The 20,553-nt window shown below is 40.9% G+C and overlaps 3 protein-coding genes across 3 annotated transcripts; 1 reads left to right on the forward strand and 2 right to left on the reverse strand.

Moving 5' to 3' along the window:
* The first annotated feature begins 226 nt into the window (after positions 1 to 226).
* mpi (mannose phosphate isomerase) lies at positions 227 to 9,136 on the forward strand. Its single transcript, XM_034307531.2, has 8 exons — positions 227 to 352; positions 682 to 809; positions 3,471 to 3,671; positions 3,803 to 3,944; positions 4,110 to 4,289; positions 4,415 to 4,588; positions 5,782 to 5,990; positions 7,640 to 9,136. Exons 1-8 carry the CDS (start codon positions 337 to 339, stop codon positions 7,841 to 7,843), a joined length of 1,254 nt encoding a protein of 417 aa, XP_034163422.1. The 5' UTR covers positions 227 to 336; the 3' UTR covers positions 7,844 to 9,136.
* A 444-nt stretch (positions 9,137 to 9,580) lies between these two features.
* Positions 9,581 to 11,828, reverse strand: plex9.2 (PML-like exon 9.2). The gene is made up of 2 exons (XM_026919745.3): positions 11,461 to 11,828; positions 9,581 to 10,419 (listed from the first exon to the last, which is right to left on the reverse strand). Exons 1-2 carry the CDS (start codon positions 11,537 to 11,539, stop codon positions 9,809 to 9,811), a joined length of 690 nt encoding a protein of 229 aa, XP_026775546.3. The 5' UTR covers positions 11,540 to 11,828; the 3' UTR covers positions 9,581 to 9,808.
* A 998-nt stretch (positions 11,829 to 12,826) lies between these two features.
* best1 (bestrophin 1) lies at positions 12,827 to 19,603 on the reverse strand. Its single transcript, XM_053237092.1, is given in 12 exon segments — positions 12,827 to 14,055; positions 14,057 to 14,140; positions 14,173 to 14,383; positions 14,466 to 14,636; positions 14,785 to 14,846; positions 14,990 to 15,075; positions 15,078 to 15,141; positions 15,393 to 15,470; positions 15,678 to 15,832; positions 18,514 to 18,747; positions 19,081 to 19,175; positions 19,382 to 19,603. Coding segments are annotated over 12 exon segments (1,908 nt in total). The 5' UTR covers positions 19,534 to 19,603; the 3' UTR covers positions 12,827 to 13,539.
* Between the last annotated feature and the right edge of the window lie 950 nt (positions 19,604 to 20,553).

Here is a 20,553-nt window from a genome sequence, read left to right on the forward strand (position 1 = left end):
GATCTGTATTTATATCACTCTGTGGAGATTTGAATATTCATAAGAGCTTTTCTTTTTTTCCCCCAATACAGTACAAGGTATTTTATTCACAATGTTATGTCTGTAATATAAATGGAAAATTACTTCAATCCTTTCATTGATAATGAGAGTTAAATGGAAAAAAACATATAAACATAAGGTTATGGTTATGGTTAAATTCTTTGTAAAGTCTTTTGGTAAGAATATTATACCATAATGTTATTAGGTTAAATTAGCTGATCTGTATGGATATACTGGATTTCCTGTGTGACGTCAGTCGCGTGACGTCACGCCAGCTCGAGCGCCACCGTTGCAGACATGGAGGAAGTGAGAGGTGGGTTTCATCTGCGATTTCATCTGTTTTCATTCAGCTTTTTTTTTTTTTTTTGAACGTCAGTTATAATCAGTGAAAGCAGTCAGGGCGAGTGTGGCGCTGTGTGTGTGGTTGTGACTGTGTGTGTTGTGTTTATGGTGTTTTTGTGGTGTTTATAGCGCACTGCAGTTGTCACTGTGCGTTTGGCAACAGACGCAGTGTGACCTGAGAAAGCTCTGCTGCTGGATTATGAGACGCTATTAAACGCTTTTTTTAGGTCTCAGAATACAGCAGGACAGTGTGTGATACACAGGAAAACGTCAATTCTGAGTGTTTTTTTGTGTCTGCAGTGTTTCCACTGTCATGTCTGGTCCAAAACTATGCCTGGGGGAAGGTGGGGCTGGACAGCGAGGTGGCCAAACTGGTCCTAGGTGGAGATCCTCAAGCTGTCATACAGGATGACAGACCATATGCCGAGGTAAGCACGTGCTCTTGTTAGAGCTGATCACTGGATCACTGATCACTGGATCACTGATCCAGGCTTTTCCTGATCATCAACTCAGCTTGCTTTTGATCCACCTGATATACACTGTATACATGTGCCAAAAGTTTGTGGACACCTGACCATCACACTCCTATGTGCTTGTTGAACATCCAATTCCAGATTTAGTCCCTCTTTACTGTTATAATGCTAGATTTTAGATTTCAGCTAGCATTTCTGACATTAATGTAGAACTTGAAGCTTAATAAAGCAGGTCTTTTGGGGGCATTAGATGTTGCAATTTTTTTTATTTCAGGATCTTATTTCTATTTGGTGAGATCTAATTTCCTCCCTCAGTTTAGCCGCAGCTCCTCTGTATTAGTGAAAGGGTTTTTAGAGCATTATGAAATTCTTCCTTCAATCTTCCTTCAATCTTCTCAATCTTGCCTTCAGAACCCTGCAGCTTCAAGTAGTATTCAATGGCTGGGGCATTCAAGTCAGTGTTTTAAATAAATGAAAAATAAATTACAAATTAAGACACAAAGCAGTCAAACTATATTTAGAATATAAAACATGAATGTTACATGAATGCCCAAAATACATACTATAGAAACTTAGCATGTTTAAGGTTTAATGACGTTTTGCGTGGTGACATGGTGCAAATCAGTTAAATAATAAGGAAACTTTTATGGGCATATTTATTAAGAAGGCTGTTGGCAGATTAATAACGACAAATTTTTAATAAACATTTTTGTGGTTGTTTGCTTAATTCTATAAATAGCCCTATGTGGAGTGATGAAACACTGTATGGCCAAAGGTTTGTGGACATCTGACCATCACACCCATATGTGCTTGTTGAACATCCCATTTCAGATTTATTCCGTCTTTGCTGTTATAATAATCTCCACTCTTCTGGGAAGGCTTTCCACTAGATTTTGGAGTGTGGCTGTGGGGATTTGTGTTCATTTACCTACAAGATCATTAGTGAGGTCAGGCACTGATGTTGGTGAGGAGGTCTGGGGTTCAGTCGGTGTTCCAGTTCATCCCAAAGGTGTTCAGTGGGGTTGAGGTCAGGGCTATGTGCAGGACACTCGAGTTCTTCCACTTCAGCCTTAGCAAACCATGTCTTCATGGAGCTCGCTTTGTGCACAGGGACATTGTCATGCTGGAACAGGTTTGGGCCTCTTAGTTCCAGTGAAGGGAAATTGTAATACTACAGCATACAAAGACACTCTATACAATTGTGTGCTTCCAACTTTGTGGTAAAGTTTTGGGGAAGAACCACATATAGGTGTGATGGTCAGCTGTCCACATAGTTTTGGCCATATAGTGCATTTCACTTACATTAACTTTTAATCCTGCTTGATTAGGTCACACACACATTAAAATTTAGTTAGGGTTCATTTGAATCTTGCAGCTGATGTGACGTGGTTACCACAGTGGCAGCATATATTAGATTGATGGCAGAAAAAAATACTTGATGTTATATTTTCAGTCAAAAGAAAAGAAAATGTGTTGTCAGTGTTGATCTCAGTAGCAACACAGCAGTCACCTGGACTGGATTTGGACTTTTATCATGTTGGACAATTAGAATGAAACCTAGGTCATGGTTTTAATCAGAGCTTAATCAAAGAGGATTTTAATCACTGAAGCAAGCCCACGCCTTGCTTCACTGCATAATCTCACCTGGATAGTGTAGACTTGTACCTATACACTGCTGCTGGAATCATAAAGACTGTCCTGTGCTCATTCCAGGAGTCCTATTCACAAAATACTCATGCAGAACATCTTTTCAACACACTTAGTACTGTTTGGCTTTATAATATATAGTTGTAGAAGAGGAATTATTTAATAATCCCACTATTCAGCGTCACCCAAAAATGGATCGGTTTCTTTCAAGTCTGGTTTCTCTTACGGTTTCTTCATGTCCCTGATGACCCTGATGCTCATACTGAAGATCTTTCCAAACCACTTGGCACTGCTTGTCTGTATACTATACAGTTGTAGAAGAGTAATGATTTATATTCTTACGATGTGGTGTCACGCTGAAGAGGTGTCATGGGTGAGTCTGGTTCCTCTCAAGGTATCTTCCTCACGTGGTCTCTGGGAGTTTTTCCTTGCTACTTTCACCCCTGGCTTGCTTATTTGGGATCTAAATCTACATCCAGATTTCTATAAAGCTGCTTTGTGACAAAGTGTATTGTTAAAAGTGCTATAGCATTAAAATGAATTGAATTGGTGCATGCCTTTTAGCTCAACAGATCCATAATTAGGCTTGGTCTTTGTGGTATGTCTATTCTTGTCTTGGCCTGGATCCTAAAAAAAAAATACTAGGTCTATTTGAAATAATGGAACCCCTCCTGTGAGACACACTTAAAGGTCACAAGTGGCTCTTTAAATAGCAAAACGACAAGCAGGGTCTGTGTGAAGCTGTAGTGTATGTGAAAAGGCTATAGAAGCTTTTGTCTTATTATACTCTTTTGACATACATTATAATCATTAAAGGGGGGTTTCAATAATTGGACACTCAGGCTGCTTAGTTGTGTCTTGGCTGGCTCTGGGTTCCAGCATTACCTAATAAAAAGTCAACAGTTGTTTAAAGAGCTGCACTTTGTCTCGAGAGTATGTTGTTATATACAGTATGTGTGTGTTTATTAGCTTTGGATGGGTGCCCACCCAAAGGGAGATGCTCTTATCAAAGACAACAGAATAACGCAGAGGACACTGGGGCAGTGGATCGCTGATTACCCAGCGTGTTTGGGGTCAAAGGTCAAAGACACATTCCATGGACAGCTCCCCTTCCTGTTTAAAGTGCTGTCAGTCAACACTGCACTGTCCATCCAAGCTCATCCCAACAGAGTGAGTATAGAAGAGTTAACATAATGTAGTGTAAAATAATACATACACTGTACTTCAGTGTACAATACATTATATATATATATATATAAAGCATATTTTCAGCTTCTAATCAGTTACTAAATACTTCTCAGGAGCTAGCAGCTAAGCTACATGGCCAGTTTCCTGAGCACTACCCCGACAACAACCACAAGCCCGAGATGGCGATTGCACTGACTGAGTTCGAAGGCCTCTGTGGTTTTCGGCCGGTGGAGGAAATCATTTCCTTTCTCAAAAGTGAGTGTCAAACACAGTGAGTTTTCACAATATATTGTATCACAGTACATTGTTACTGTGCTGTATTATTATATTATTAGCCCAGTGTGTGTATGTGAGTGTTCCCATCACTGCATGTGCATTTTGCTGAATCTGTGTTTTTTGTTTTTTGTTTTTTTCTTTCAGATGTCCCAGAATTTCATGCTCTGGTAGGTAATGAGGCAGCAGATGAGCTGCAGAGCAGCAGGGATAACCCTGCACGTGCCTCTCTTGCACTAAAGAAGTGCTTCAGCAGGATGATGAACTGTGAGAAGAAGGTATTTGTAGATCAGCTGAACATGCTGGTGAAAAGAGTCTCCGAAGAAGGTAAGAAAAAGATCCTGAAATGTCACTTCTAGCTGTACTTTACCTTCTGCCCCGTGAGACTACACCAGCTGTATTTGTTATCTGAATGAAAAAATTAATACTATTTCATACTCTTACTGTCGTAGAGGCTGCAGGAAAAGACATATCAGGGAGTAACGGAGAGCTGCTGCTTCGGCTCCACTCCCAGTACCCGGGTGATATCGGCTGTTTCTCCATCTACTTCCTGAACCGTATCGTGCTGCAACCAGGAGAGGCCATGTTTCTGGGAGCTAATGAACCTCATGCCTACCTGTCTGGAGGTTACTCTCTCCTTTTTATCTGTTCATTTGGAACAGTTTAACATACATTTCAGGAGGAGCAGGATGAACCTGACATGATATTGAAATTATAAGGTTCCAACATACTTTTTGCTAGGAAACGTTGTGTTATAAATACACTATATGGCCAAAAGTTTATAGAAACCTGACATCACACCAAGATGTGATTGTTGAACATCCTGTTCCAGATTTAGTCCCCTTTGCTGTTATAGTAAGGTCCACCCTTCATGGGAAGGCTTTCCACTAGATTTTGGAGCGTGGCTGTGGGGATTTGTGTTCATTCAGCTACAAGAGCATTAGTGAGGTCAGACACTGATGTTGGTGAGGAGGTCTGGGGTGCAGTCAGTGTTCCAGTTCATCCCAAAGGTGTTCAGTGGGGTTGAGGTCAGGGCTCTGTGCAGGACAGTCACGTTCTTCCACATCAACCTTAACACACTGTGTCTTCATGGAGCTCGCTTTGTGCACAGGGGCATTGTCAGGCTGGAACAGGTTTGGGCCTCTTAGTTCTAGTTAAGGGAAACTGTAAAGCTACACCACACAGACATTCTAGACAATTCCGTGCTTCCAACTTTGTGGCAACATTTTGAGGAAGGCCTCCATATGCATGTGATGGTCAGGTGTCCACATACTTTTGGCCATGTAGTGTATGTATGATCTTTACAGTATTTACCATATTATATACAAAGTATAAGGAGCGCCTCTTTAAAGTCCTCGACAGACAATCTTGAAGAGGTTGGCCTCAAGGTTTCAATTGATAAATGTCAGATCTGGCAAGCTGAAGTCAAGTATTCTGGACACATTGTGTCAGAGGCAGGAGTTTCCACAGTGCATCGGTTGTAACCCACTGGAAGTAACCTACTAATTTCAAATCTATAAGATCATTTATATGCCCCCTTGGATTGTTCCAGATTGAGCGTATACCACAAGGCATCATGGGAGCCCCTTTAAACATTTCAGAGGCTCATGGAGAATGGCATTGGGAACAGGCCATTGGGAACATCTTCTATAAGTCATTGTCTACTTAGATGAAATAATTGTTTTTGTCAAAATGCTGGAAGAAAATGAAGATTGTACTGTGGCTGGTTTGGTCTAGTTGTTAATTGTTTCATTGAGTTCAGTTTTATTTCTGTAATGAAAAACTTTTAACAAAAGACTGACCATAATTCATCTTCCAGATTGCGTTGAGTGCATGGCCTGTTCGGATAACACAGTGCGTGCCGGACTGACCCCGAAGTACATTGATGTGAACACATTGTGTGAAATGTTAAACTACAGTCCCGCTCCAGCCAGCGCCAAAATCTTTCCCTCGGTTCAGGACCCTTCAGACCCCTGCGTTTACCTGTACGACCCACCTGTACCAGACTTCACCGTCATGAGGATACAGGTAGGTTACACAGCGTTCACATGAGCTATAGGCTCAAGACATTTTCAGAAGACTTTATTGGCAGTAATGCCTCTTTTTAGTCCTTTTTTTTTTTTTAGCAGTTTTTTATGCCTGTGGGGTGTTTTGTACCTTGTCAATTGTGTTTCTGTGTCTGAGGAAACTGAGGAAAGCAGAATTAAGTGTTTCTATTGCGCTTTCAGGCAGCACAGTGGTGCAGTGGATAGTGTTGTCGCCTCACAGCTGTAGAGTCCCTAGTTTAATTGTGATATCAGGTTTCTTTGCATGTTCTCTGGGTTCTTTGGTTTCCTCCCAACTCCTATCAGCATGCCAGTAGGTGGATTGGCTGTGAGTGAGTGAGTGAGTGAGTGAGTGAGTGAGTGAGTGAGTGAGTGAGTGAGTGAGTGAGTGAGTGAGTGAGTGAGTGAGTGAGTGAGTGAGTGAGTGAGTGAGTGGTATACTGTGATAGACTGGTGTCCTCTCCAGGGTGAACTTTCACCTTGCGCCCAGTGTTCCCAAGATAAGCTCCAGATGCACTGTGACACTGACCAGGATAAAGCAAATACTGAAGATGAATGAATAGTATTTTAAGGACGTAACATTATGTGGCTTGGTTTACACTGCAAGAGATGTTCGATGTATCAAAAATGGGCTCCTGTGTAGCGCAACAGAAAAGTATTCGCCCTATCATCCGGACATTGTGAGTTACAATCCCGACAATGCCACAGCCATCTGTGGCCAGGAGTCCAAGAGCACAAACTTGGCTGCGCTCTCAGGGTGGCATACTCTCTTCTCCCCTATCAATCAGAAGTGTGTAGATAGTGGATATCGAGTATGTCATACCGCCCCCTGATGCTGCATGAGCAGCAGTTCGAAAAGATGTGGTCGGCTCAGAGGAAACATGTTGTCTGGTTGGTAGCTGTTGTGTGATAGGGGAGAGCTGCCTGATAGGTGGGAATTGGCCAAGATTAATTAGGGAGAGAATCTGGGAAAAAATAAAAAAAGAAAAAGAAATCGCTTTCTTTGCTTCTACTTGCATTACATTGGACAGGGCAGTTATGGGTACTACAGAAGTGTCCCCATCGCAGCAAGTACAGTTTAATTAATAATATATTTAACCAGGTTCTCTGTTAGCAAAATGGTAACTAATACGTTCAGTATGTACAATTCTAACCTTCTACTTTTGTTTTAATGTTGCTTATTCATCAGCAACTACAAGGGAACAGAACCACTGAGGATATAACACACACTTCAGCAATATACCAATATAGTCACATAACACACACACACGCACACACACAATATATATATATATATATATATATATATATATATATATATATATATATATATATGTGGTGTATTGTGCTTGTGGTCGCGTCATTTAAACTGTATAGTGGTTTCAAGGCATTGAAATTTTAATAACAGGGTGATGGGTGAATTTATGAAGTGCCATTTTTCTCATTATGAACATGTTATGAACATACTTAAGACACATCAAGATTGCTTTTGTGTTTGCCTGAAGAAAAGTTAGTTAAACAAATATCTCTATTATGACTTGGGCAATTTTTGTCCTGTGGTAACACTGTTTTGGTGATTCCTATCTTAGACCTGGAGTATAGTTGAATATTTTTGCTGTGTTCTGTTTCCAGGTCCCTCCCTCTGTGAAGCAGTACACTTTGAGCCCTTTGGACTGTGCGTCCATCCTGTTAGTGATTCAGGGCGAGGCCAGCGCTCTCTCAGACATCATGCTGCACAGGGGCTCCGTGCTCTTCATCTCAGCCAATGAGAGCATCACATTGCAGGTGACATCATCTTCTGGGATGACCATGTTCCGGGCCTGCTGTCTTCTCTAGGCAAAAAAGTGGTCCTGAGTTAATAGGACGTGTTTGCTCTCACTAATAAGTTCAGTATGTACAATTTTAACCTTCTACTTTTGTTTTAATGTTGCTTATTCATCAGCAACTACAAGGGAACAGAACCACTGAGGATATAACACACACTTCAGCAATATACCAACTGATAAGAATCAGTATAGTGACATCACACACACACACACACACACACAAATATATATACATATATATGTGGTGTCTTTTGCTTGTGGTCCTGTCATTTAAACCGTATAGTGGTTGAATTAAGGTATTGATATTTTAATAACAGGGTGATGGGTGAATTTATGAAGTGCCAGTTTTCTCATTATGAACATACTTAAGGCTGAGCATGACACATCAAGATTGCTTTTGTGTTTGCTTGAAGAAAAGTTAGTTGAACAAATATCTCTATTACAATTTGGGATTTTTTTTCTCCTCCCTATTAATAAGCATGTGCTTTAAAAGAAATAGCCCAGTCATCACACTGCTGACGTCACATCGTGTACTACAATTAAATTCATCATTTGAATGCGCAGATGCATGTTTTCTGTTTAATAAATAGTTGACTTAGCATGAATTAGCATTCAGTCTAAAAATCATTGCAGCTTGCATTAAGGTTATGCTTAATGTAAGCAAAATAAATTCTTCACTGGGAAATGTTTTAACCTAGAAACCATGAAAGCACATGCTCAGTCAGCAATCTTGTCACTCTCACCAGGTGAAACACAACTCACTATTCAGGGACTTTTTAAGTATAAAAATAACCACTACTGATAAAGTTAGATTTTTTTTTCAGAAAGCAAACTGCTTTTACACTCTTTTATGAATCTGCTAATAGAGCAGGTATGCCCTTTCTAACAGGATGCTTTGTCAGATATTTACTGTGAAAAAGGAAACCAGTGAGAACGTCGCTGATAAAATGTTTTTACGTGACTAGTTTGTATGACTGTGACAGTTGTTACTGTTACTACCTCTCCTCTGTACCTGTTCCTCTGCAAGTCTGTGTCCTTTCCCCAAGACTGCTCTTACTGGAGTAACATGAAGATATTTTATGAACAATTATCTTAACATTTGTTTACTGTAAACTCTGTGCACTTTTACGTGAGGTTGCCTGAAGCTGGTTGTGTCCCAGATCCTCAATCAGATCTCAGTGTTTGCTACCTCCAGTGAAGGTACTGAATGGAATGAAGGCATGGATTAGCATTTTTGAATCTGCTGTGGCATGTGGTTGTCTATAACTCTATGTAAACTCTAATAAATACAATTCTGTATGAATTCCTCTGCTCACTGTGTCTTCATTTTAGTTAGCTTGTATAATGCAAGTTCATTAATTCATCTTCAGTAATCGCTTTATCCTGGTCTGGGTTGAACACTGGAACGAGGCAGGCATTCTCACTGGGTGAGACTCATAACAAGGCAGCATGCACACACATTCACACGCCTTCTCTCACATAGGGGCACTTTTTATTGTGTTCTCAGGAGGTGGGAGGAAACCAGCAAACCCTGATTAACCAGAGAAACCAGAAACCAGTAAAACTCAGGATAAAACAGGGGACCCAGGAGGTGTGAGGCGCTACATACTGTGCCAACATGACACCTGAGCAATGCAAGTAAATGTATTAAATAAACCTAATGGTGTTATTGGAATTTGAAATCATGCTGAACAAAACTATAATTCAAACTAAACAAGTGCATGTCAGCAAACTCTGATACAGCACATGTAGTTAAGTAAACATTTATTCAAATAAAGGAATTTCATGAATATTCTTAAAAACAAAGTGCCAAGTCTGAACATTTTGTCCACTCCGATGATGATGCTGATGATGCTGATGATGCATTTGAATGAACAGATTCACCGTAAAGCTGTAACTTGTAGTAAAGGTTATCTATCTTATTGTGCTGGAGGATCAGTTGAGCCTTTTCAACAATAAACTCCCAATTTTAGGACTATAGCAGTGGGAGTTCACCATCGCTGTCCGATTTGACGTTCTCACAAGTTATTCTGTCTTTCGTGCATTTGTTATACAGTGTGTCCAAGCTGAAAGTGTGCTGCTGAATCTGACTGGCTGTGGGTCTGAGAGCCCAGTAAAGCTTCTGTAGGGCCTGGACATCACCTAAGGCATCATGAGCCGCATAGGAAACCCCAAGCACACTCTTAACCAAGTTCTCCTGCTTAAAGCTGTGGATGCCACTGTCCTTGAGAAGCTGCCGGGTCAACGGAAGACTGTCCAGAAAGCCCACGATTCCAGCCTGGAAGGCAGCTTTCAGGTCGAACTCATCCAAAACTCTGGCCAGCACACGGCAATCAAATCTGCGAATGTTGTGACCCACCAGCAGCGGGCATCCAAACATACGAAGGAAGGTTATGAAGGACACCAGGGCTTCCTTCAGTGAGTTGGTGAGCACTGGCCTGCGGTGTAGAAAGAGTCGATGCCGCCGTACTCTGAAGCCGGTAATTCTGGAAGCACCAGGCTCCATCCTGCATCGAGGAACCATGAAGAGGTTTAACGTGTGACGACCGCTCACTGCCGCGAGCTGAACAATATCACACGAATGCCCTGGAGAAGAAATGATCACGGAGTGTACGTTAGAGTCAAGATAAAACAAGGGAGCTCCGGTGAAACTTTTCCTGCTCTAACACACCTGATGGGGCATATGATCTTTGCTTTACAAAGCTTGTGACTTAACCCTGCTGAAAAATCCCGCTTAGTCTGACCAGGTATCAGCTGCCAAAGAGAGACGGGGACAAACTGGTAGACCATCTTAGGCAGCTGGTAGAAAGGAAACGGTTTCTGGATTACCGCTACTAATGCAACATTGTAGACAAGTTCTTTTAAAGAAAATAACATAACAGTAAGTCAATTGGAAAATCTATTTAAAAGGGAATAAGGAAAGTGGAAGATAACTTACCAGCTGGCAAAGTTTGCCTTGAGGTTGCTGTGGATAGTACGATACGGATACCCTTAAGATGATTGTGGATGTTCTCAATTGGACAGCCTAATGATTGCAATTGCTAAAAACTATGCTCAAGTCTCATTCATGTTACAGTGGATAACTTCATCTGGATGTTATAGACTTAAAGCTAAAACTCTACTGAAATCAAAAAAATGACCCTGATGCTCATACTTAAGATCTTTCCAAACCACTTGCCACTGCTTGACTCTATAGTATACAGTTGCAGAAGAATAATGATTTATATTCTTACGATCTGGTGTCACCCTGAAGATGTATCATGGGTGAGTCTGGTTCCTCTCAAGGTTTCTTCCTCATGAGGTCTCAGGGAGTTTTTCCTTGTCATCATCACCCTTGACTTGCTCATTAGGGACCAATCTAAATCTTTATCTACATCCAGATATCTGTAAAGCTGCTTTGTGACAATGCCTTGCTGAAAGTGCTATATAAATAAAATGGAATTGAATTGTAGTCTACAACTTTGACCAGGTTAGTCTGTGTTTTGGTAGCTGGTCAGATTACACTGGATTTTTCAGCAGGGAAGTTCAGGTGTATTAGAGCAGAGAAACCATCAAACTATGCTGGATATTTATAATCTGTTGATTTAAAAATTCAGAAAGTGTTCAGTCATGTTAACAAATACATACCAAGACCAGTAGTCTCCAAATCAAAGAACACCATGTGAGGTGCATCAGTGAACTTAGTGTCACCAAAACTGACAGCCATGTCCCACTGCACACACTTTATTTATAAAAATAATCCCATAGCCTGTCTGATACACCTCATTTACACATTAGGCTGAGAGTGTGATTCCTTACAGCGAATTTAAAACACGATTCGACGGATAAATTGTAAATTATTTCCCATTTTAGACACCTTCTTTACTCAAAATTGAGGCTGTATCCCGACCGACTTCCTCTTGTACATAGAGTGCACTATATAGGCTGAAGACGCCATTATTTCCTCCCCATTGTAGTGCACTATGGGAGTGGACAAGCGGATTCTGGATTCCGGATTCTCCCACTTCCGGGTTGAGCCGGTAATATGTGTTGTCGCCAACTAGCAGACTGGAGGATTGTTTACATAATTATTCTGTACTTTTTCAACAAAATGTTTCTATAATAAAACATTTGATGTTGTGATACATAGTGTTAGGATTAAAGAATGCTCTGTGTATCATTAAAAATATGAGTTTTAATGACAGTTTTGGGTTTAATTTTAGGACAGTTTTCTAATAGTACTCATATGACGACATAATGACAAAATAATGACGAATTTAATACTTGGATGTTTGATTATATGTTTATGTTGGAAGTACTAGAGTTTTTCCTTTTATTTGATACTCATCAATAAATTAAACTACACTGTAAACAACAAGGGGGACACGGTGGCTTAGTGGTTGCGTTGCTCCACACCTCCGGGGTTGGAGGTGCTTCAGGGGTTTCCTCCAGGTACTCTGGTTTCCTCCCCCAGTCCAAAGACATGTGGCATTTCCAAATTGTCCGTAGTGTGTGAATGGGTGTGTGAGTGTGTGTGTGTGTGTGTGTGATTGTGCCCTGCGATGGGTTGGCACCCTGTCCAGAGTGTCCCCCGCCTTGTGCCCCAAGACCATGTGTAGACGTACAGAGAATGGATGGATGGATAGATGGATGGAGGGATAAATGTAAACTACTACTACTTTATATATAATGCTGTCTGACAATTATGTGATTTTAGATATTGATCAATAATTTATTTTACCCTATAATTGTATCCTAAATATTTTGTCATAAAACATCATACATATAGCCTATCCAGTGGCATCTAAATAATATATTTATAACAATATCATTTATCAAAGGAGGATAAAAACTCCCAGGTATTGATTAATTAACCTATTACACAAAGATCATAATAGTTACTGAGAGAAAATGTCTGACTATTGATGTAAAAATGCAAAAAATTGTACATTTGATTGTGCAAGGTTTAAAAACACAGTAAAAAAAAAAAAAAAAAAAAAAAAAGCACCAAAGATTTAAAGTTACCAGTGAAATACAATAGGATGGTAAAAGACAGAAATATGTCTTAAAATGTACTGGACTTTGTTTTAATATGTGTGTCTTCTTATATATTGCTTTTCCTAACAATCTCATTCACCACAGCAGATTTTCAGGGTCCACTAAACTGTTATTGTCTTGTTATTGTTTGTGCTTAAATAACTGGTTGATATACTTTGCTAAAGGTTGCTATTTTATGATTGATTATGATATTAAAAAAGCTGCTGCCAAGTGACACTTTCTGCTTCCTGTGCTTCTTAGGTGGAGTGCCATTACCAGTCATATTCAGTATATCAGTCATATTCTTATCCACATGTTCATCATGCCATGGATTATCTTATCATGACTGTGGTAATTGTTCCTTTGTTTATACATTTTGTGATGTAAACGTATATTTTGGTCACAGTTACTTGCAGCATAAGGAAGTAACTCTTCACCCTCTCTCAGAACTGTTCCCTCGGCCCACTGGCTATCACAGTTCCACTCTGCACCACTAACCTCCAGTAAATCCTCCTCAGATAATGAGATCCAGAATCCTTGGGGGAATTGTGCTGACTGGCTGTTTGCTGTGCTGTGTTTGCAGTAGTAGGAGTGATGGTACTGGCTGAGTTAGTTAGTGCCATGGTGCTTCTGTTGACAAGTCTTGTGCTGCTGCTCAAGCCACATGCAAGACCTGTGAGATTACACAGGTTACCCATGCTGTTGTTGGTATTGTTGGTGATGCTGTTGGATGTGCTGGATGCGTTTATGCACCCTGAGCTCATGCTGCTCTGAATGGGGTTCCGTATGGGAGGAGTGAAGGAGAACACTCTTTCTCCGCCTCCACTCATCGCATGGGCACTTAAGGGTCCCAACTGTCCTTCTGCTGGGGGAGGAGTGTCCATAGAGAGACAAGAAGGTGGGGGGACGGTGGGACAGGAGCACCTGATTTAGCCACAGTTTGCTTGGAGGGCACATCTCTGCTACAGGATCGGGGGAAGGAGAACGTGGACACAGAAGGGTTTTCTGAGCCGTCTTCTCCCATCCCGGGAAGGCCTGAGGAGGGGTGGCATGGGGCATGCAGCCTGGCGTATCAGGAGGCAGCAGCTGTGAGCCCAGCAGAGGGTGAGAAAGTGAGCTGGTGCTGTGTGCCTGGTCGCCCTGTGCCCTGCGGGGTGGCCGGGGACGATTAACAGGTGGGGGCACACAGTGGATGGGTGTCTGTGGGGCAACTATAGAAACCAGGTCTCTCGTAAAGGGGCATGGAGGAAAAAGCATACTCAGCCATGTCACATTCAGGGGGATTTTGGTTCTGGCTATGCATCACAGGGTGCTTCAGGATGCAGATAGAGAGGGGAAGCGGCTGAAAGGAGCACGTGGCCGGCGACGGAGAAGAGAAACCCTAGAAGAAGATGTAGAAGAGCGAGGAAAACTAGTTGACTGCACACCCAGCAAATGAGTCAGGCTGCCCAGAAGAGGAGTGGAGTGGTTGGCTTCCTCATGCTCCTTGATCTGCTCCAGGTTATGCTGGAACTCCACATCTTCTTTAGGTACACTGGGAGAGACCGAAAACAACAAGTTCTACAAAAAAAGATTTTGCTCGCTGAAAATACACAGACACTACATCAATTAGTTACCTGATGTCCAGAGCAGAGCCCATGTAAGAGGGTTTTTGGTGTTCAGCACTGGCAGCTGTATACGGTGGCTGGGGCTCTGATTCATTCCAGTATTTATCCTTCTCTATCATCGGAAGCAGATCATACATTTCATCAACTGACAGCAGAGACACTGAGATGTAGATGGACATGCTGGCATTAAGAATTTCAGTCTCCTCTTGATTGTACCCCATTCAAAATTAGTCATTATTCATCCTAATTCATCCCAGTTTTCGCTACAGTGTAAAAGAAGAGATATAGTGATTTGAATGCAAGAAGATACCTGTAAGTTGCGATCCACAGCCAGTTTGTCTCAAAGTCATCATCATCTTCCCCGAATGGATTGATGAGTTGCTCTGCCACCTTTGAGTGTCATTATTGAGTGGTATTACAGACAGAATAATACCAATAAAACAAATGCTTTTACTGTCTCTTGTATAAAATGGGTATAAATGATTGTTTTACATTCCTTTGACTTGCTTGTATCAGCTATGGGGAACACATACCTTGAGCCAGCCGACATAGAAGAAGAATTGCAGCAGTGTGAAGACAGGAAGGTAGAAGTCGAGGTTGTGGCCCTGATAGCCCTGGCAGGGTCGAGAAACTGGCGACTAATCAGACAAGCCAAGAAGAAACTGTATACAGCCACAGTTACCACCTTTGAAAGATGGCAGATATATGTAGTTTTCATGGGCATACTTTAATGGCTGTTTATGCTGACTAAACATTAAGGGAAGATTAATTTAATTTTCTGTCTTAAATTTTTTTGTAACGAAACCATTTCTCCATCCAAAAATCAACAATTACTAAGTACAACTATGGTGTGTATGGATAAATCAGTAATTCCACATGAACACCTCTTTTGTTAGTAACATTAGTCTGACACTAATCTAGCCTGATCAGTCAGACCTGAGTGTATACAAGTGGTAGACTGATCCAGTCATAACTGTACAGCTTCATGCACTGAGAGCGCAACGTATTTAACTCCTAAAAGGAGAAAAGAGACACACACACACACACATGCAGCTCCTTTCATATTCTCTAGAACACAATCAATTCAAATACTTCTTCAAATATTTATTCTTTTCCAAGTAGAAGAATTTAAAATGAATCTCAGTCAAGCTTCAGAAATGAAGTAATTTAGGAAACTATGTATTTAATAGAGTGCCACAGAGATACAGCTGTCAGACGTACGTTTAGAATGGCAGAGAGTGCGACGTCATTGTTGATGCGTCCCTCTGTCCGTGCTCTCAGTGCCAGATTCACAAACCATATGCAAGGAACCCAGAATTTATTATGAGGAGATGGCAGTTCTTCGAGTTGCCTTAGTTCCTCTGCTGTCATCAGTCCTGGAGGGGAGTGAGACATTTTTTTTTAAATATAATGCAGATTAATGCAGTGATATAATTGGATGTTCAGCTTTAAGAGTCTAACATTATATGGCAGACTCACTGGGCAAACAATACACATAAGGAAAACTTAACTAGCTATAAACGTACTGAAACTGTGATGTTGATGTTATTTAGTCCTGTTATAATGGAAAAATCAGTACTCTTCCATGTATGCCAAATGAAGCTCATTATACTCATCTTAGGAACATTCATAGGAAAAAGAATGTACCCCCCCCCCCCCCCCCCCCCCCCATTGAATTCTATGTCATTATATGGAGACAACAAAAATGCACAATAGATTTCAATATGTAGTCATTTTTTCCCAAAATCTAAACCAACATTCAGAAACCAGGTGGGAAAAAAATAAATACACCCAATTCAGTAACATGTAGAACCATCTTTAGTAACATTAACTTGAAGTAAACCTTTTCTGTAGGAGTTTATCGGGCTCTCACATCGTTTGGGAGAAATTTTGGCCCAGTCTTCTGTACAACATTGCTACAATTCATTGATATTTGAGGGCATTTGTTTATGCACAGCTCTAATAAGATCCCACCACAGCATCTTCATGGGGTTGAGGTCTGGACTTAGACTTGGCCATTCCAACACTTTGATTTTTTTTTTCCTTCTTCAGCGATTCAGATGTCGGTTTGCTGCTGTGCTTGGGATCTTTGTCCTGTTGCATGACCCAATTTTGGCCCTTCTTAAGCTGCTGGAAAGATGCCCTCACATTTGTCTTAAGAATATTCTGGTATAAAGTGGAGTTTATTGTTGTTTCAATGACCGCAAGTTTCTCAGGTCCCGTGGCTGCAAAACAAGCCCAAATCATCACCCCTCCACCACCAAGCTTGACAGTTGGTGTGAGGTGTTTATGGTTATATGCTGTGTTTGTTTTTTTGCAAAAACATGGCACTGTGCATGATGACCAAACATCTTTACCTTGGTTTCATCAGTCCAAACAATATTGTTCCAGAGCTTTTGTGATTTGTTCAGATGCAGTTTTGCAAAGTTGTGCTGCCATATTCTTTTTGTAGAGAAGGGGCTTTTTCATCCACAAAAGCCATACTTCTTCAGTCATTTTCAGATTGTGCCGTCATGAACACAAACATTTAATGTGCTTACAAAGGCAGTAGCTCTTGGTTTTATCTTTATAACCTCTGAGCATTAAATGGTCTGACCTTGGACTGAATTTGCTGGAACGCCCACTCCTGGGAAGATTGGCAACTGCCTTGAAGGCTCTCTATTTGTAAACAATCCTTCTCACTGTAGAATGGTGAATTTCAAATTGTTTGGAGATGGCCTTATAACCCTTCCCAGATTTATGAGCAGCAACATTTGCATCTCTGAGGTCATGGCAGATGTTCTTTCTTCTGGGCATAATGTAGACACACGCCTGAGTGCTCCAGAACACCAAACTGCCAAAGGTTCTGCTTTTATAAAGGTAATCACAGTTCTTGATGATTAACTAATCTTGTGCTTTTCACTAGTAATACCTGGCTGCTAATTACTCTCAGAGTAGGAAAGGTGTACTTTTCTCACACCTGGTTTCTGAATGTTGGTTTACTTTTTGGGGAAAAAATGACTACATATTGAAATCTGTTGTGTTTTTTTGTTGTTGTCACCTGAGGTTATTTGTTGTTTATAGAGGTTGGTGAGGACCACACAATTGACCCTGATAAATAAAAACATAGAATTGAAAGAGAACGTACTTTCTTTTTCCTCATGACTATATTTACTACTATATATAAAAATACTATATATTTTTAAACAGGCATTTTCAGGCTTGGCAGAAAAGAGATCAAGGGACAATATAATGGCAACATGCATTGCTTCAATAAATCTCCCACTAGTTTGTCCCTGAAATTTATAACTGTGGAGGTTGTTGTTCATATCTGTTCTGTGAGAGCCAAAGTTCTGGAGAAACAGACCATTAATCCTTGTTATTTCCAAGCTGAGTTCAATACCTGACACTGGGGGGTACAACAGCAATGGCTGCCACATTCCACAGGCTTCTAATCACTGCTCCATGCCACATTTCTTAGGCCAACTTATTTCCTGTTTCACAGTGTGAATTTACTGCAATCAGAAATCTACTGCTGTGTTCGTTGTAGTGCTTACTGGTACTTATGATAATGAAGTTTGTGTAGAATGACCACAAATTCAGATGTCGGTTTGAAGGGTGTAGTTATTTTTTCCCCACCTGGTTATATATAAAGTGTTCGTGTAGAATGATGACACTTGCCTATCTATTTTGCCATTTTAGTGAAGTATGGATATTCCTATTAAACATGAGCATTTAGTGTCACTCAGTAATGCACTCCTGAAACATTATCTGCTCCCAGATAATAACATTCTGGTGTTAATGTATGTACTTCCCAAATCCCACATCAAAAAAATCTCAATCAGAAACGGCTATCAGAACGGCAATCAGAAACGGCTCAACCAATATGGCTATATAGATGAACTCACATGTTTAATAATGCACCTGCAATAAGGAAGTGTGTATTCTAGCAGTATACCCGAGTTGTTTTCACTGTAAGCCTGGGTGAGGACAATAACCATAGCTAGTAAGGGATTATTATTATTATTATAATACCAACGTAGTATGTGACATTATAGACTGAGTGAATCCAACGTACCTCCCTGTACCAGGTGCTGCATGGTGGGAAACCTCTTATAGACAGCAGTGCTGATAGAGCGGTAGATGAGGATGCCAGACAGGTTGGCATAACGCACCAGACTCCTACGGATCAGCCTGGCACCTTCATCTGCCCCCCGTACATGTCCCCCCACCAACATTGCCAAGCGATCTGGCCATGGGATGCTCTCAAACTGCCCCCACCAGCGAGATACCACCAGGGTCACATAAAAACCTGGCTCGCACAAACAAAGGAACATGTGCTCAACTTGGGAGGATGGAAGTGCAGACATTTATGGTAACACACCTCATTATACTGAATGTGTAAAGGAATACAGCTGCAAGGAGTCTCACAGGTCGCATAAAGGAGTGCTCAGACATGCATTCACTTTCAGAAACAAGTCCTGTTTCTGTTTTCTGTTTTATCCTGCTTGTAAGCTGTAGAGTACTTTGCCCTCTGGTGCTTTCAAGTGTTGATGTACAACAAGAGGCTAAATGTATTTGGTCAAAAAGCAGTGAGAGAGAGAGAGAGAGAGAGAGAGAGAGAGAGAGAGAGACCTGTACTCACCCAGTACAAATGATACAGGAATGAGTTGTGCATACTGATCACAGTAGATGGCGAGTTTCTCGAACAGCCTCCTCTGCCCATCATCCAAGAGGAACCTGTATCAGTATATGATGATCACTTTTCATACTCTTTAACCTGACACATTTTCTCAGCAGTTGGTAAAACCAAGATGATGTTCTGTATTGCCTTGTGTAATTGATTTAAGTCAAGCTGTCTTTTCCCAAATCTTACTTCAGGCTTTTATATATTAAAAACACAAAACAAAATAAACTAGTGCAGTGACACCAGTGGTTGCCTGTACCTGTAGAGGACACTGATGATGCAGTAAAGCACAATGAAGATGAGCAGCTCTCGGTATAGCAGCTTGTAAATGCTCCCTTTCCAACGCAGTAGCAGGCGAGAGAAGGTCCCAAGACGGGCATCGGCAACCCTGCGTGAGTATGTCACTGTCATCTCTTACTCTCTGCTGCTGAGGAGGACCAGCTTACTAGAACACTACTAGTGCTGCCAGTCAGGCTGCGGGTTCTTGAAGTCTGCGTGGCATTTTTATTAAAAAAAAAACCAGACGTGTACAACCACAGAAAAACACAGAGTCACTAAAATGATATTAGAGTATGATATTAGTGTTAGTTGGTGTATATTAGTGTGCATGTTGATTCAGTTATGAAGAGAGAAACGAGAGAAAGGAAGTATAATTTAATCAGTCAGGCATAGTTGTTTGCAGTTTTGTTTATGCCAGTATTTTCAATTTTATTACAATTCCCTGTGCTGGTTTAATAAAATGTAATACAGGTTATCCAAATTCATGCCCTAGAGAGATGGAGTACAGCACAATGTAGTGATTTCTCTACCCCAACACACTTTCTTAACTCATGAAAGTTATCATCTGGCGTGTCAGAGCACTGAAATTATCCAAATGTGCTGGATTCCAGACATACAGGATCAGAATTGGGTTCCCTTGATCTAACGTAAATAACACCTAAACGCTTCCTCACTGCCTCACCACAAAATATTCATCAGATGAAAAAAAGCCCATATTATAGCTACTCACAGAACGTAGGGAAACGAAGGGTGACAGCATTCATGAGCAGCATTGAAGTGAGAGATGCTGGAGAGTTAAAAAAGAGAAAGGAGACGCCTACAACTCAAGTCACTTGACATGTTAATCTCTTTTCAGCAACAAAAGAGCATTGTGGGGGAATCGGTAGTTTAGTAATCTTCAGTAATCCTTCAGTGCAAAATAACCTGCACTCATCGCCAGGACATAGTTTATCCCATAATAGTGCAATGAGCAATTTTGTGAATCACCAACAATCCATTTAAATGCTGATGAATAAAGAAGTTACTGACTTTCATTTAAAAAAGAATGAATACTGCAGTAATTGTGTTCATAATTTCAGAGCAGCTAGCAACACCTGGTGGAGAAAATGCCAATCATGCTCTCGCCCAATTTAGTCATTCATTCTAGAGAAA

The sequence above is a fragment of the Pangasianodon hypophthalmus genome, chromosome 9 (genome assembly GCF_027358585.1).
Source record: "Pangasianodon hypophthalmus isolate fPanHyp1 chromosome 9, fPanHyp1.pri, whole genome shotgun sequence".
Classification (NCBI taxonomy): domain Eukaryota; kingdom Metazoa; phylum Chordata; class Actinopteri; order Siluriformes; family Pangasiidae; genus Pangasianodon; species Pangasianodon hypophthalmus.